The sequence below is a fragment of the Ailuropoda melanoleuca genome, unplaced genomic scaffold (assembly GCF_002007445.2).
Source record: "Ailuropoda melanoleuca isolate Jingjing unplaced genomic scaffold, ASM200744v2 unplaced-scaffold3351, whole genome shotgun sequence".
Lineage (NCBI taxonomy): Eukaryota > Metazoa > Chordata > Mammalia > Carnivora > Ursidae > Ailuropoda > Ailuropoda melanoleuca.
Genome location: NW_023204404.1, coordinates 7,357 through 21,140, shown reverse-complemented (window position 1 = coordinate 21,140; position 13,784 = coordinate 7,357). Strand labels below are relative to the sequence as shown.

General features: G+C 38.9%; 1 protein-coding gene across 1 annotated transcript; it reads left to right on the top strand.

The window, feature by feature from the left end:
* The first annotated feature begins 811 nt into the window (after window positions 1–811).
* LOC117798741 (rho GTPase-activating protein 20-like) lies at window positions 812–12,511 on the top strand. The gene is made up of 6 exons (XM_034651211.1): window positions 812–1,035; window positions 2,900–2,921; window positions 3,702–3,779; window positions 6,551–6,617; window positions 9,126–9,314; window positions 12,208–12,511. The coding sequence occupies exons 3-6, from the start codon at window positions 3,753–3,755 to the stop codon at window positions 12,435–12,437; spliced, it is 513 nt and encodes a 170-aa protein (XP_034507102.1). The 5' UTR covers window positions 812–1,035; window positions 2,900–2,921; window positions 3,702–3,752; the 3' UTR covers window positions 12,438–12,511.
* The last annotated feature ends 1,273 nt before the right edge of the window (window positions 12,512–13,784 follow it).

The following is a 13,784-nucleotide window of genomic DNA, read 5'->3' as shown; positions in this document are numbered from 1 at the left end:
GTATTTCCCAAGCATAAAGATATTCTCTTCTATCACCACCGTACAGTTATCACCTTCAGTAAATTGAACATCGGTATAATACTTTACTCTGCCATCCACATTCCATTTGTCAGTTGACCTCAATAATGTCTCCTTTCTAGTACAGGGTCTACTCACGGGTCATGCATTTCACCTCGTAGTTATGTCAACTGCACAGGAGTTTTGAAAGGTCTTTCATTCCAAGGAATCTCAGGGTTGAATTGAGCTCAGAGGGATGACACTTTTAAGAGAGCAGAACATTTCTATCTCATTTTCTTTGTGCTATTGGGGGAAAAAATCAAACCAATTGTCCCTGTTTTTTGTGTAAAATCTGATTTCTGAACTTGTAGTGCAGTAGCCAAGACATTTGCAATGATGAACAAGATACTCTGGGTACCTTAAATGACATTTTGTTCCTGTTATACTTTACAGTAGCTCTGGATCACACAAAATAGTATTTGAAGGTGGAGAAAGAGGTAGTTGTTCCTGGCTGAGGCAAAAGACCTGCAAGTATTTTGATTGGTTTCTCAGTGCCAGGTAGATGCAGCGCATGAAGGAGAGGAGGCCAGAGAGTTCTCTGGCAGCAGCGCACGCTCGTCTCTGCCCGCTTTGATTTCCATTGTGGCAGTGGGTTATNGCAGTGGGTTACGTTCAGAATTTTCCATAGAAAATTACTTTGAAATTTTTAAAAATCAACTTTATTTGTGTATAATTTACACAAAACAAACATTTCTAATGTTCTTCACTCATTCCTAAGATCCAAGTCTCCCTCTAACACTTTTTACCCGAGTGAGAGGATCTGTAGCATTTCTTGTGCAGATCTGGTGCAAACAGATTTTCTGAATTTCTTTTATCTGAATATGGCTTTATTTCACACTCACTCTTGAAAGATATTTTTGGGGATGTAGAATTTTGTTCGCAAACTTTTTCCTTTCAGCCCTTTAAAGATGTTCCACTGTCTTTTTGTCTTTATGCTTTTTGATGAGCCGTCTGTGATCACTCAAACATTAATCCTCGGTAGGTGATTTCTCATTTTTCCCTAGCTGCTTTCAAGAGCTTCTCTTTATTTTTGGTTTTTAGCAGTGTGGCTATGAAGTATCAAAGCAGGGTTTTCTTTGAATCTGTCCTATTTGGCATGTTCTGAACTTCTTGAATTTATAATTTATGTCTTCACCAAATTTGGGAAATTTTAATCATTATTACCTCAAATATTTTCTAACCCATTTTCTCTCTTATCTCCTCCTGAGAGTCCAATTATATGCATATTAGACCCTTTCATATTGTTCACAGATCCCTCAGGCTCTGTTAATTTTTTTCCATCTTTTTTTCCTCTATTCTTCTCCAGACAGGATAATTTCTGTTACCTCTTTTCAAATTACTGACTTCTTTTTGTCATCTCCATTAATAAATGTAGCCTAGTCAGTAAATTTTTTAAGATATGTTTCAGATTAAAATTTTCTATTTTTAAATATTTGTAATTTCTATGCTAAGATGCATCTATTTTTGTTTACTGTGGGCATACTTTCCTTTGTATCACTGAGCATCACTGTAATAGCTAACAGTCTGAACATCACAGGGTTGGCTTCGGCTCTTGAGAACTGATCACATTTTCCTGGTTCTTCATATATTAAGTAGTAGCACGTTGACTCATATGAAAAAAGAAAGTAATGTTTCTTTTTCTTCTAAATTATTTCAAAAAATAGTTTATTTTTCTAAACTTACTTCTTTACAAAGAGCTTTATCTACTGGAATTTGTCTGTTTTTGAGAGCCTACAACATGCAGGAAAATATACATACATCCCTGGAATTACTGTTTTGAATATAATATGTTCCTTATGCCATGAAAACCATTATTTTGCAGACCAGATGAATTAAGGCATGATTATTAGTATTTCAAAAGAGTTTTTTTTAACTTTAAAAAGATTTCATAGGAGAGTTTTTAAGTTTTATTGAAAGACCTTCAAACATCCTAAAAAAAGAGCAGAGCCATTACTCCTAAATTTCAAGCTAAGACCCAGTCTTGAATCCTCCTAGAGAATTTAACATAAGAAGCCCGTCCTAGACAGTTTAACATAGGACATCTTTGAATTTGGGTGCTCTGAGTCCTACTGCTGGATTCTGAACACTTTTTTATAATCCTTAAAGCTACAAATAGTTTGAAATCAATGAACACTTTTGTTTATAAAAGTCCGATTATCAAACAACTTTCAGGCCATCTGTCATATCAAGCAATTGAATTCAATTCATAAGAAGAAAAATATAATGAAAGGACAAATAATGAATTATGAAAGGGTTTCTTTTAACTTTGTTTTTAATATTTTTAAGGCCTGTGAGTGTCCACTTGTGCTGTTTGTCTTCTTTATGCACAAAGGACACAGGCCTCCTTGCCTAATAATGCTATAAAAACTACGCATATGGGTGCCTGTGTGGCTCAGTCATTAAGCATCTGCCTTCGGCTCAGGCCGCGATCCCAGCATTCTGGGATCAAGCCCCACATCAGGCTTCTCTGTTGGGAGCCTGCTTCTTCTTCTTCCACTACCCCTGCTTGTGTTCCCTCTCTCACTGGCTGTCTCTCTCTCTGTCAAATAAATAAAATCTTTAAAAAAAAACTGTATGCCTAGTAAATGTTCTTGGTTACATATTGTCTTATTTTAAAATGTCTTTTGGAATTCAGATAGTTTTTTAGATATCATCTCAGATTCCTATTAATCCCTTTTAGATAATTTACCATAAACTGTTTTCCTAGTTGTATGGAGCAGTTTGTCAATGTAAGGTCTGATAGAGGGCTGTTATAAGTAACTACTGAGTTTCAAATGGAACATAAACTTCTAAATTTTTCAATCTCGTTTCCTAGACTCATTGGTTTTATTTGTCTCAACAGATTTCAACAAAGAAAGTACTGAGTAAATAGTTTTTAAAAAATGTCTTTCATAGCCAGTTCCTATTCTGATTTTGCTGAAACTGAGTACATAATTGCAAAGAAATAAAGCCATATGGTAAAAACACAATTCAGGGAGAGAGAAAAGTATCTAGCTCCTCCTTTTTTAAACTGTCTNAAAGCCATATGGTAAAAACACAATTCAGGGAGAGAGAAAAGTATGTAGCTCCTCCTTTTTAAACTGTCTCCCCCCTCCATTTTGGAAATAGCCTTATGGAGCTGAGGGTCAGCCCATGTCCCCTCTTGGAACTCTCAGTTTTTCTCTTTCTTGATTAAGTTGCTATATTTTGTGAGCCACAAATCCTCAAAGGGAAATATATGTTTTACTGAAATGTTTCCTATTGGCTTCATGTTATGTAAAGAAATGAAACTGTAATTAAAGGTGTGTGCTCTACGGATGTTTTATTTTGTCATTATCTGAAAATAAGCTTTGCCTTTAGAGTATGGATAATAATTTGGCAATAGGGGCGCCTGGGTGGCACAGCAGTTGGGCGTCTGCCTTCGGCTCAGGGCGTGATCCCGGTGTTATGGGATCAAGCCCCACATCAGGCTCTTCCTCTATGAGCCTGCTTCTTCCTTTCCCACTCCCCCTGCTTGTGTCCCCTCTCTCACTGGCTGTCTCTATCTCTGTCAAATAAAGAAATTAAAAAAATCTTTAAAAAAAATAATTTGGCAATAATTATTTGGTCACCTGCTTTAAATTTTTAAAAAATTTATAGCAATTTTTCTTGTTTCTTTTTTACAGTCTATAACTGTAACAGTAACAAATTCAGACACAGCAAATGACATTATCAACATGTCACTACCAATGCTAGGAATAACTGTAAGTTGCCTGCAAGCTGTTTTTAGTTTAAAAACCAACTTTGACTTTTGAGATTTGTGTGTGTGTGTGAGTGTTCTGCACCTCCCATTATAAGACAGCTGATATTATTATAGATATCATAGTCATATTTTGTCTCCCCAAATTTAGAAATCAAAGGCAGCAAAGCTATATTATTAGCCTATACATGGTTGCTATTCTTGTATCCCCATTTTAAATTTTCTGCAAATTCAAAATCAAAGTATAAAATTGGGCTATAATTTTAGAGTGCTAATAACAACATGCAGTTTATTGTGTATATTTTATACACAGACATTAAAATATTTCTAAGTTTCTAAATACTTCCTCCTCTATTGGACTCTTCTTTCTTTGTCTTCATTCCTGATTCCATTCCCCCCCATCCATATGTACCCTGGTTATCACCCAAGGGCTCAGTCCCAGTTTGATGAATCCTAAATTACATGTTTTGGGGCGCCTGTGTGGCACAGCGGTTAAGCGTCTGCCTTCGGCTCAGGGCATGATCCCGGCGTTATGGGATCGAGCCCCACATCAGGCTCCTCCGCTGTGAGCCTGCTTCTTCCTCTCCCACTCCTCCTGCTTGTGTTCCCTCTCTCGATGGCTGTCTCTATCTCTGTCGAATAAATAAATAAAATCTTTAAAAAAAAATAAATTACATGTTTTGTTGTCCATTTTGACCTGAAGACCACATGGTTGGAAGCTACCTCCTCTTGCTGCGGGTCTTGGCACCAGGTGGCTCCCAGCCCCCGAGCTGCTGTAGAAGACAAGCTCTGAATAAGACCGTGGCTCTGGGGGCGCTTGCATACATATCACTTTCATCTAGTTTTGGCTTTAACTGTCTGTTCCTTTATGTTTTGATGGTGCTGGTGTGAGTTGCTGATTTTTTGTTTTTTGTTTTTTTGGGTTTTTTTTTTTTTTGGTGAACGAGATGGTTATATTTGAGGATGAGGTTGTCTATGGGAAAAGAGAGAGAGAGTATTAGTCAGATGGACAGAACTGAAGGGAGCACTTGTAAAGCACAACTTCTTATATAAAATCCTCTGTAAATGTGAAAATGTCATGCTATTATGGCATGACATAACTACGAGATTCGTATTTAAATTCTATCTGACCCAACGGTATAATGAAGCCCTTAAAAATTCAAAGCAACCAGAATTTGGCATCAGAAATTAATGATTTCTGTACAAACAAAATTTAATAATACATCTGAAATAAAACTGAATTTATATGTACTGAGTAAAGCACATCTCTACATTGATTTCTAACCTGTATGATATATACACCCTAAATAAGAATTAAATCTTGGAAAGAGAGTGAGTGGTTTTAGGGATGAAGTTGGGGAGATTGATAAATGATATAGTTCATTTTATTTCATGTTTGTGATTTTGCTTTGTATAAAGTGATCAATCTCACTAGACAAAGAATTTGTATTTTAATGAAGAATTGGGGTTATTTGGCTTTACATATGCCTGATTTAAGGGATTCCAGCNTCAAAGCAACCAGAATTTGGCATCAGAAATTAATGATTTCTGTACAAACAAAATTTAATAATACATCTGAAATAAAACTGAATTTATATGTACTGAGTAAAGCACATCTCTACATTGATTTCTAACCTGTATGATATATACACCCTAAATAAGAATTAAATCTTGGAAAGAGAGTGAGTGGTTTTAGGGATGAAGTTGGGGAGATTGATAAACGATATAGTTCATTTTATTTCATGTTTGTGATTTTCCTTTGCATAAAGTGATCAATCTCACTAGACAAAGAATTTGTATTTTAATGAAGAATTGGGGTTATTTGGCTTTACATATGCCTGATTTAAGGGATTCCAGCATAGCATTTCCAAACCCTACCCTACCGTATTAGCTCTCACTTCTTATTTGCCATACAATTTTGAGCAGATTTAGCTGTGTGTGTGCCTGTGTCCATACCTATGACCTTCCTTCATAAGGGCAAGACCATGACTTTTAATCAGGAGTCAAGGGCAAGCATAGTACCTATCACCAACAACTCCATTTCAAAATTTTTGCTTTAGTCTCCTGGAAGACTCAAATAATTCAGCAATCTTTATAATTTAGCCTTGTTTGTTTCAAGCGGAATTTCCAATTTTACTGAGCAGTAATTCTGCTGGGAGTAATTGTTTTCTGCATCTGACCTGTGGTCTAGGTTACAGTCTTTGTCCTTTCTTTCCCTGAAGTGGGCCTAGCCTGCACCAAAGCCAGTGGCTGACTTCAGTGCACTATCTCCTCAAGGCCTCCTGGGCATTTGTCTCCTTTGGCTCAGGGCTGCTGACCTATTGATGCCTTTCGAGTTACTTTGCTCAAGAATGGTCATAGCAGGGTATATGGCTCTCTGGACAATAAACACGTCTGGGCAGGGACATTTGGTGGTAAAAGCCAACATGATCCAAGGAGTCTAGAGACAATGGAAGGCAGGACTCTGAGATTAGACCTTTCCTCCTTAGTGAAGAGGCACAACTGTGATTTCTTATGCCATGGGCCACCCGCACAATGAGGGGCTGATTGTACTGTGCTTTCCTGGCCTTTATCAAAAATGACATGAACCTGGGATGGTCCACTGGAGGCTGTGAGGGGAACAAGTTAATAAGGACTGTAGCTACCTCCATGGACCAAACAGCACTTATACTGGCCCCAATTCCTTCTTTCTGGAAACATAGATATGCTAAGGATATGTGTTCTTCAAGTACTGTGAAAGATTTGTTATGATGCATAGTTCTTTTTGTTTCCAAGGGCTCCGAGAAAGACCACCAGCTGTGGGTGAGTTCTGGCAAGGAAACGGCCCCACGCCTGCTCATTGGTAAGTGTCAGGAAAAATCTAAGATGGGACTGATTAGGTTCAAAATTGTAACTCTACATCTCAAAGTAATGGTTGTTCTGTCTTAAGCTTAAATACCCTTAAAAGTGAAAATCACATGCAATATTCACTCACACATTTATTAAATAATTACCAGGTACTTACTTTTCCCCAGGCACTGATGACATCTCTTCGTTCAGCAGCTTATGGCCTAGTTAGGGAGAGAAATGTAAATTTTTTTTTTATACTTCTTTTTACCTAACAGAGCTATCCCAAAAAATTTTTGTTTATTTATTATTTACTTACTTATTTACTCACTTATGTATGAAAGAAAAATGGATTGGAATTTCTTTTTCCCATACATTTATTTTTCATATTCCTCTCTTGAAGTCTAGTTCCTAACTACTAAGTAGCCTCTATTTTGTGAGAATCCTCTAAAATCCAGTCATGTCTCTGAGTCCAGGTATAGGTATATATTTAACACTTGCACTGTGCCCAGAAGTTTTCTCAGCATCATAAGGAAAATGAGATAATCACATTTAAATTCTTCACGTCTTCACTGACTAAACTAACCTGCACTTTGCTGTTTCTCAGGCTTTTTCCATCATTGCTCTTAAGGCTATTGATAAACAGATTACACCTCTCCTAAAATAGTTATTGGCACAAGTTCCCTATTAAAAAAAAATCTTTGGATTAGCAAAATTGTTCAGTGTTTACCAGACATAGAGGGATTAAAAACCAAGAGAAAGAGGACAGGATCCATAGCAGACCTTGAAGTATAGTAATGTATGGTAATGGTGACACAGTGATTTCTGCCAGAAATCTTAGAGCATTCCCTCTTACATTCAATTTTTTTTTAATCTTTTTAATAATCCTGTGAGGTGGGATGCCTGGGTGGCTCAGTCAGTTAAGTGTCTGCCCTTGGCTCAGGCCATGATCCCAGGGTCCTGGGATGGAGTCCCATGTCAGGCTTCTTGCTCAGTGGGGAGCCTGCTTCTCCCTTGGCCTGCCACTCCCCCTGCTTGTGTTCAATCTCTCTCTCTCTGACAAATAAATAAATAAAATCTTAAAAAGAAAATAATCCTGTGAGCCTGTTACTCTTTCTCAAGTTATCTAAAGAATATTTTCAAATGATCTGGAAATCTAAACAACCAGTTTCTTTCTATGAAATGTATATTCCCAGTCTTAGAATAGAGAGTCACCAAGAGCATAGCTGTGGACAAAATCCCGCCCACCATTTCATGTTTTGTATTAATGTTGACATCTTTGTAAAAGTCGGTCAGCAATAAAAAGGAAAAAAGTTAAGTACTTAAATATAGTTGTTTTAATAAATGCACTAATTTAGGTAAAACAACGTAGGTGCTAATTTTGTAGACTTTGAGCACTTCACACACCAAGGCAGCTCTAAGGAATCCGGCAGAGAGCCTGTCACTCAGGATGATCCATTAGCAGCACTCAAAATGCATTTTTATCTCCTGGTTATCTTGGTGATTTGGCTGTGTTGCTGTCATAGAAGCTGCTTTTTCCTTAAAAGAGGGAAGTGACTATGATTCTTGTGAACACAGCACCGACACTGCATCTATGACAGATGAAAAGAGCAGAAGCTCCCCAAGTCACATTCAGTAATAAATCAGAAATGACAGAAAGAGAATTTCAGTGTATTCTTAAAAAATGAAATCCATCTCATAGCACAGGGCCTTTGAGAATTCTACAGAGAGGAAATAATTTAAAGCATACAAGAGCAAAACCACTCACTTGGCAGGTGACTCTCGATGACTCCAGGTGCGGTTTTCCACTCTGCCAACATCATTTTGTACTTTGCTTCTGGGTTCCCAACACCCCGCAGCCTTCCCTCTGACCATCCCCTGGCAGGACACCCTTGGAGGAAGGGCAGCAGTGGGAGGGAAGCATAAAGGCAACCCATTCTACTGCCCTTGAGGAACTCTGGCTCTAGAATTGAAAAAAGGAAATGAAAAAAAAAATCTGTTCAACTGACATTATGTGAGCGAGAATAGCAATTCTTAAGATATATTCCAATTATTTAAAAAATATTAACACCCAATGTTTATTAATATATTTACTCCAATCCTTATAACTTTGTGTGAGGGCAAGCATTTCAAAGGATGACTGTAAGGTTCAGAGGGGTTAAGTAATTTGCCAAGATGTATAGATCTCATTAGTGTCAAGTCAGAAACTAGAAGGCCTTAAATATTCTCAGACGGAAACACAGCAAAAGTCAGTGTTGTGCAGGGCGCTGATGAATCTATATATTCCAAGCAAAGTAACATGCTTTAAGTTTTTTCTTTTTAAAATATCTTTTCCTTGGGCACCTGCTTTTTGCAGGATGTCCCCAATGAGAATGCATATGATGTGCACCCAGGGGGCACAGTCTTTTTTATCCGGAAGCCCCAGGAGAAGAGCAGCATATGCTAGTGTGATGCATGCACCCACGGTAACGCGGGTTTGAGGGCAGCCATCACCGACAGACTGAATCTATTTTTTTCCATATAGGACATGAACATCCCTATGGAATTAAAATGAGCCATCTTCCATCTACTACACTGCTGCCACAGACACCGGAGGACTCCAACTCCCCTTCTACCCTCCAGGAGTCCCTCCTTCTGGAGCAGGGCATCGCAGAGATGCAAGGCCAGTTCATCCTGAAGCCCAGGCACCTGACCCAGAACCAGCAAGGGAGAGGTGAGCCCCTTCCCTTTCTTCCAGTGTCTTCTCTTGGCTCGTGTCTCCACCCTTGAACACAAATTCATGGCACAGAGCTTATTCTCTGTGGGGGGTGGGAAGGAACAATACAGGCAAAAACCCCAAAACTACACAGAATCAAGCTTAGAGAAACCCAAAGGCCTGAAATCAAAACCCAGCTCACTCTCTAGGAAGGTGGTTTGTTTTTCTGAAATCAAAACCCAACTCACTCTCTAGGAAGGTTGTTTGTTTTAATTCTTCTAGGTAGACCATTACTCCTTCCTCTGTATCCCTAGAGCACTTTCTACATAGAATTATGTGTGTACACATCTGTATGTCTTATTAGAGCACAAGCTTTTTGTGGCCTGAAAACAGGTGTTCCCCATTCCAGGGTTTTGTCTAGTATCTCAGGCCATCACAGGATGGGATCAAATTGATTGCATGGCTTAGACACACCTGGAATGGAAGAACTCAGTGGAGTAAAGAGTTAAGGAACTGAATTGGATTTATTCTGGGCTAAGCCTGAAGTGGCCTTGGGGTTCCAGGTAGAATTCAAGTCTCAATTCTGCCCCTATTTTCCATGTCTGCTTCAGAGCTAGGTCAAGGCTGTAGCTAAACAGAATGTTTATGGTCAGGGCTTTTTAATCATCCTCCTTGCTATTTTTCCCCTAATGCTCCATTATTTTCCCACTAATATTACTTTCTCTGATGAAAATGTTATTAATCCGTGAAAATGTTATTAATCTGTATTTATATTTGGCCCAAAATAGAAAGTATTTTATTGTTATGATTGTTATTCTATGAGCACAAAGTTTCAAAAATTTTATTTTTCAATATTCATACCCTAATTCGAGCATTAGGAAACATTAACCCAAATCTTGCCAGGACTGTTTAAGAAAGGATAGGTTTCTATCAAGATAGCTTGTTTAATCATTCACATTTTTCATGGCCATAGCATATATTTTTATTAGTCACAGAGGCAACATGAACTCTAGCACCAAATAATGTACATTACAAAACATCCCGCTAAGCCTGAAAATACCTTTTTGAGAAAAAGTATACAACTCAATGTCTACTTGCTTTCTGTATATAGTCATAGATACATAGCTTTCTATCAAGGGATACAATATTCTTAAGAGCATTCTTCTTATTAAAGCTGAATAATGGTATGTATTTGGGTAGTTTTAGAAATAATAAAACTAGGGTAAGAGTAGGGAACCCAGGTTGCTTACAACAACTCAACTTATATATTAACATGTATCTGAAGCAAATGCATACATTTTGATGTACAGGAATCCCCTCCTGGATTTAAGAATGTATTTGCTGTCTTCCTTCTCTCCCTTTAAAATGGCAGGGGTATCAATTTCAGGGTAGGAAGAAAGAGCCTTAGTTAAGCAAAGTGGTGGCAATCCTTCATGATTGCCTAACTTCTAGAGGTTGCAAGATCAAATAGAGAATGGGAGTGATGTCTGCTTTGGGGGGAAGAGATGTCTAGACTGCCTTAGGCCCCCTGAGCTAGGAAATTACTTTCACCAAGGCTGCCATGAGCCATGCCTTGTGCTGAGTAGTACATTATATTTAGTGCAATGAGTTGTAGGCAGCAGCATTTACGTTAAAGTTGAGCAAACCGAAGCTTAACAATTCTTGAGTACTCTGTCTAAGTGGCAGAACCAGGATGCTTCTGGTTCTTAGATCCTGGTCTCTCTGATCAGGCACCATGAGTGTTGCCACCCACATGAGTGGACATGGTGACACACTCACTACATCCCAGTAAAGCCGAGTGGACAGTTGGCTAGGGGTGTTTGGTGAAATGTTGCTCATCTGTTTATCCTTCTATACCTTGGCTCCTCTGTGGACTTTTAAAGAGTTCAGTTATTTAAGCAGATTATTTAGGCAAATGTTAAGGTATCTTACAAGGGAAACACTCCTGGCTGAGCAGTAGAAACCTGAACTCAGCTTTTCACGGCCAATCACCTGTTCTTTGTAAAGCTCTTCTGCATTTCTTTGATAGGGAGTGTTGGGTAATTCTAAATCATCTCTGGAAATTGGGGGTAAATAAATGCATTCATAATCCCTCATTGTTTTTCTTTTTGTATGTTTTCTTTCAAGCCTTGTACTTGTATGTGTGTGTACATACATGTATGTTTGAGTGTGTGTGAGGAATTGTATGCAATTCATTGTGGATTAGGCTCTTTTCAGTAAATATCAAACATATTTAAAAAAAAATCGCCTCTAGGAAGCTCAGTGGGGTATCACAAGAAAACACAGCCACCTGGAATCTTACCACATCACCAGCATGTAATGACTACTTCCCAGGACCCTGACTGCAGAGAGTCACCCTCGGACACGGCCCAGGGCAGATGCACCAGAGGCTGGCTGAGAAGTGGGGTCACTCAGACAGTGTCATGAAAGGCAGATCCTTTTGATGGTAGAAAGTTGAGCACTCAGAAAGCCAAAGAGGCAATCTAAGGCTGGGAGGAGACTCACTGTGAAAGCAGATGATCACCAAACTCAGCTTGATTTGAATACCAAATCTTTTAAGCCTTTAAAATCGGATCTGACACCCGATGAATCCACTGATCATACTTACCCACAGGAAGCAAACAACTACAAGTAGCTCATGATACAGGTCAACGCGCAGTAGACGGCACTGGAAGTATTGACCCTGAGTCTGATCAGGTCTCCAGGCTTCACCACCAGTTTGCAGGATCTGGGGAAGAACACATTCACCATGAGGATGCTATTAGCCAATTTCAGAACATAGAGAATTTTATACAACAAATGACTCTGTTTCCCTCTTCTAACCATTGCAATGAACATACTGTAAAATGGCAAGGGTGAAAATAAGGTTAAGTGAATTAAATTACTACTACTAATCTCACTTCTTCCTTAGACTCAGGCCAGAATACAGTTAAAAGGCGTTCTTTCAGAAACTGGGCCTTTAGGCCAAGCGCGAGCCCTTGCCAGGACAACCAGTGCACAGTGCCACCTTCTGCAAAGCCAGGACAGCTCTTCAGAGTTTCCCTCATGGATGTGTGTGACAAGGACAACTTGCCCTCTGCAATTCTGGTAGGTTTTCTCATTTTGGTCTTCAATGGCCCTCCTGAGGAGGACAAACTCTGAGAGGCCAAGTGTTCTCACCCAAATCTATCCCCAAATGGAGAAATCATTAGACAGCCCCTGACTTTGGCTGAGAAGCTTTGTTACTGTTATTTAAAAGAACAGAATCCGATTTAGGTACTGCAGAGTCATGAGGCAAATACAACAGGAAATGACATTCTTGTCCATTCCGCTTGTTTCTTGTTTCCACCAAGACCCACGTAGGCCTGTTCAGATTAGTCAAAATGGACTCTGTGTATGAGTCCCTGAGCATCCACCTCAGCTTCACATTCTCCCTTCATTGCCTTCCTGAACTCACATTCGTCTCAAGTCTCCTTCAGCTGAGTCTACTCAGTCTAAGAACCGGAAACATCTCACACAAGCATAAAGATGTCCTCTGGCAAATATGAATCTGTTATTCCTAATGGAATATGTCAAATGAAAGCCACAGAGTTTGGCATATATTGTCNGGCCTGTGTTGTCTCAAACTGGTGTATTGAATTGTCAGTGTTGACATTTATCGAGTATCTGGTATCTCTGCAGGCACTATACTAGATGTAGGGAATGTTCTGCAAGATATGAAGAAATCTATCACAGTAGCTCCATGCTACTTACTACCCCAGTCCTTGCATCACAGCAAATTTAGAGGGTAGCTAGGATTGTCATCCTCTGCTCCTCACAAATGAATTAGAAAAGCCTCAGTACGGTATGTATGTGCCCCAGGTCACACAATAGGTAAGTAGCATAATAGATTTCAGATCCCTGGGACTCCCTGACTGCAACCCTTACTATCTTTCTACACTGCAGGGAGAGGACATGAAGATTGAGCAAAAGACAATGAAAGAGTCATGCAAAGGGAATGTAATCAGAGAAGGAGAAGAGAGTTTTTGAGCCTGATTTTAAAAGAGAGAAGGAAATAGAGGAAGTAGGAATGGAGTATACAGCCACTTAAAGAGAAATAAACAAATGGGAAATGAGTATAGCAAAGAGATTTCCATACTTGGGGAAGAGCATCTATGTAAGGGAATAATGAGAAAAGAATGGTGAAGTAGGAAAGAGTGATTCCACAAAGGCCTTGAAACAGGGAAGTTTGATTTAAAAGTGTAAATTCAGTGAAAAGGGAAATCTGNCTGCAGCCCTTACTATCTTTCTACACTGCAGGGAGAGGACATGAAGATTGAGCAAAAGACAATGAAAGAGTCATGCAAAGGGAATGTAATCAGAGAAGGAGAAGAGAGTTTTTGAGCCTGATTTTAAAAGAGAGAAGGAAATAGAGGAAGTAAGAATGGAGTATACAGCCACTTAAAGAGAAATAAACAAATGGGAAATGAGTATAGCAAAATGATTTCCATACTTGGGGAAGAGCATCTA

Excerpts from the sequence above, each read along its gene's own strand:
- LOC117798741 (XM_034651211.1), top strand. The coding sequence starts at position 3,753 with ATGTCACTACCAATGCTAGGAATAACT. Across the intron at positions 3,780-6,550 it reads TACCAATGCTAGGAATAACT|GGCTCCGAGAAAGACCACCA; the intron begins GTAAGTTGCCTG and ends TTTGTTTCCAAG. Across the intron at positions 6,618-9,125 it reads GGCCCCACGCCTGCTCATTG|GACATGAACATCCCTATGGA; the intron begins GTAAGTGTCAGG and ends TTTTCCATATAG.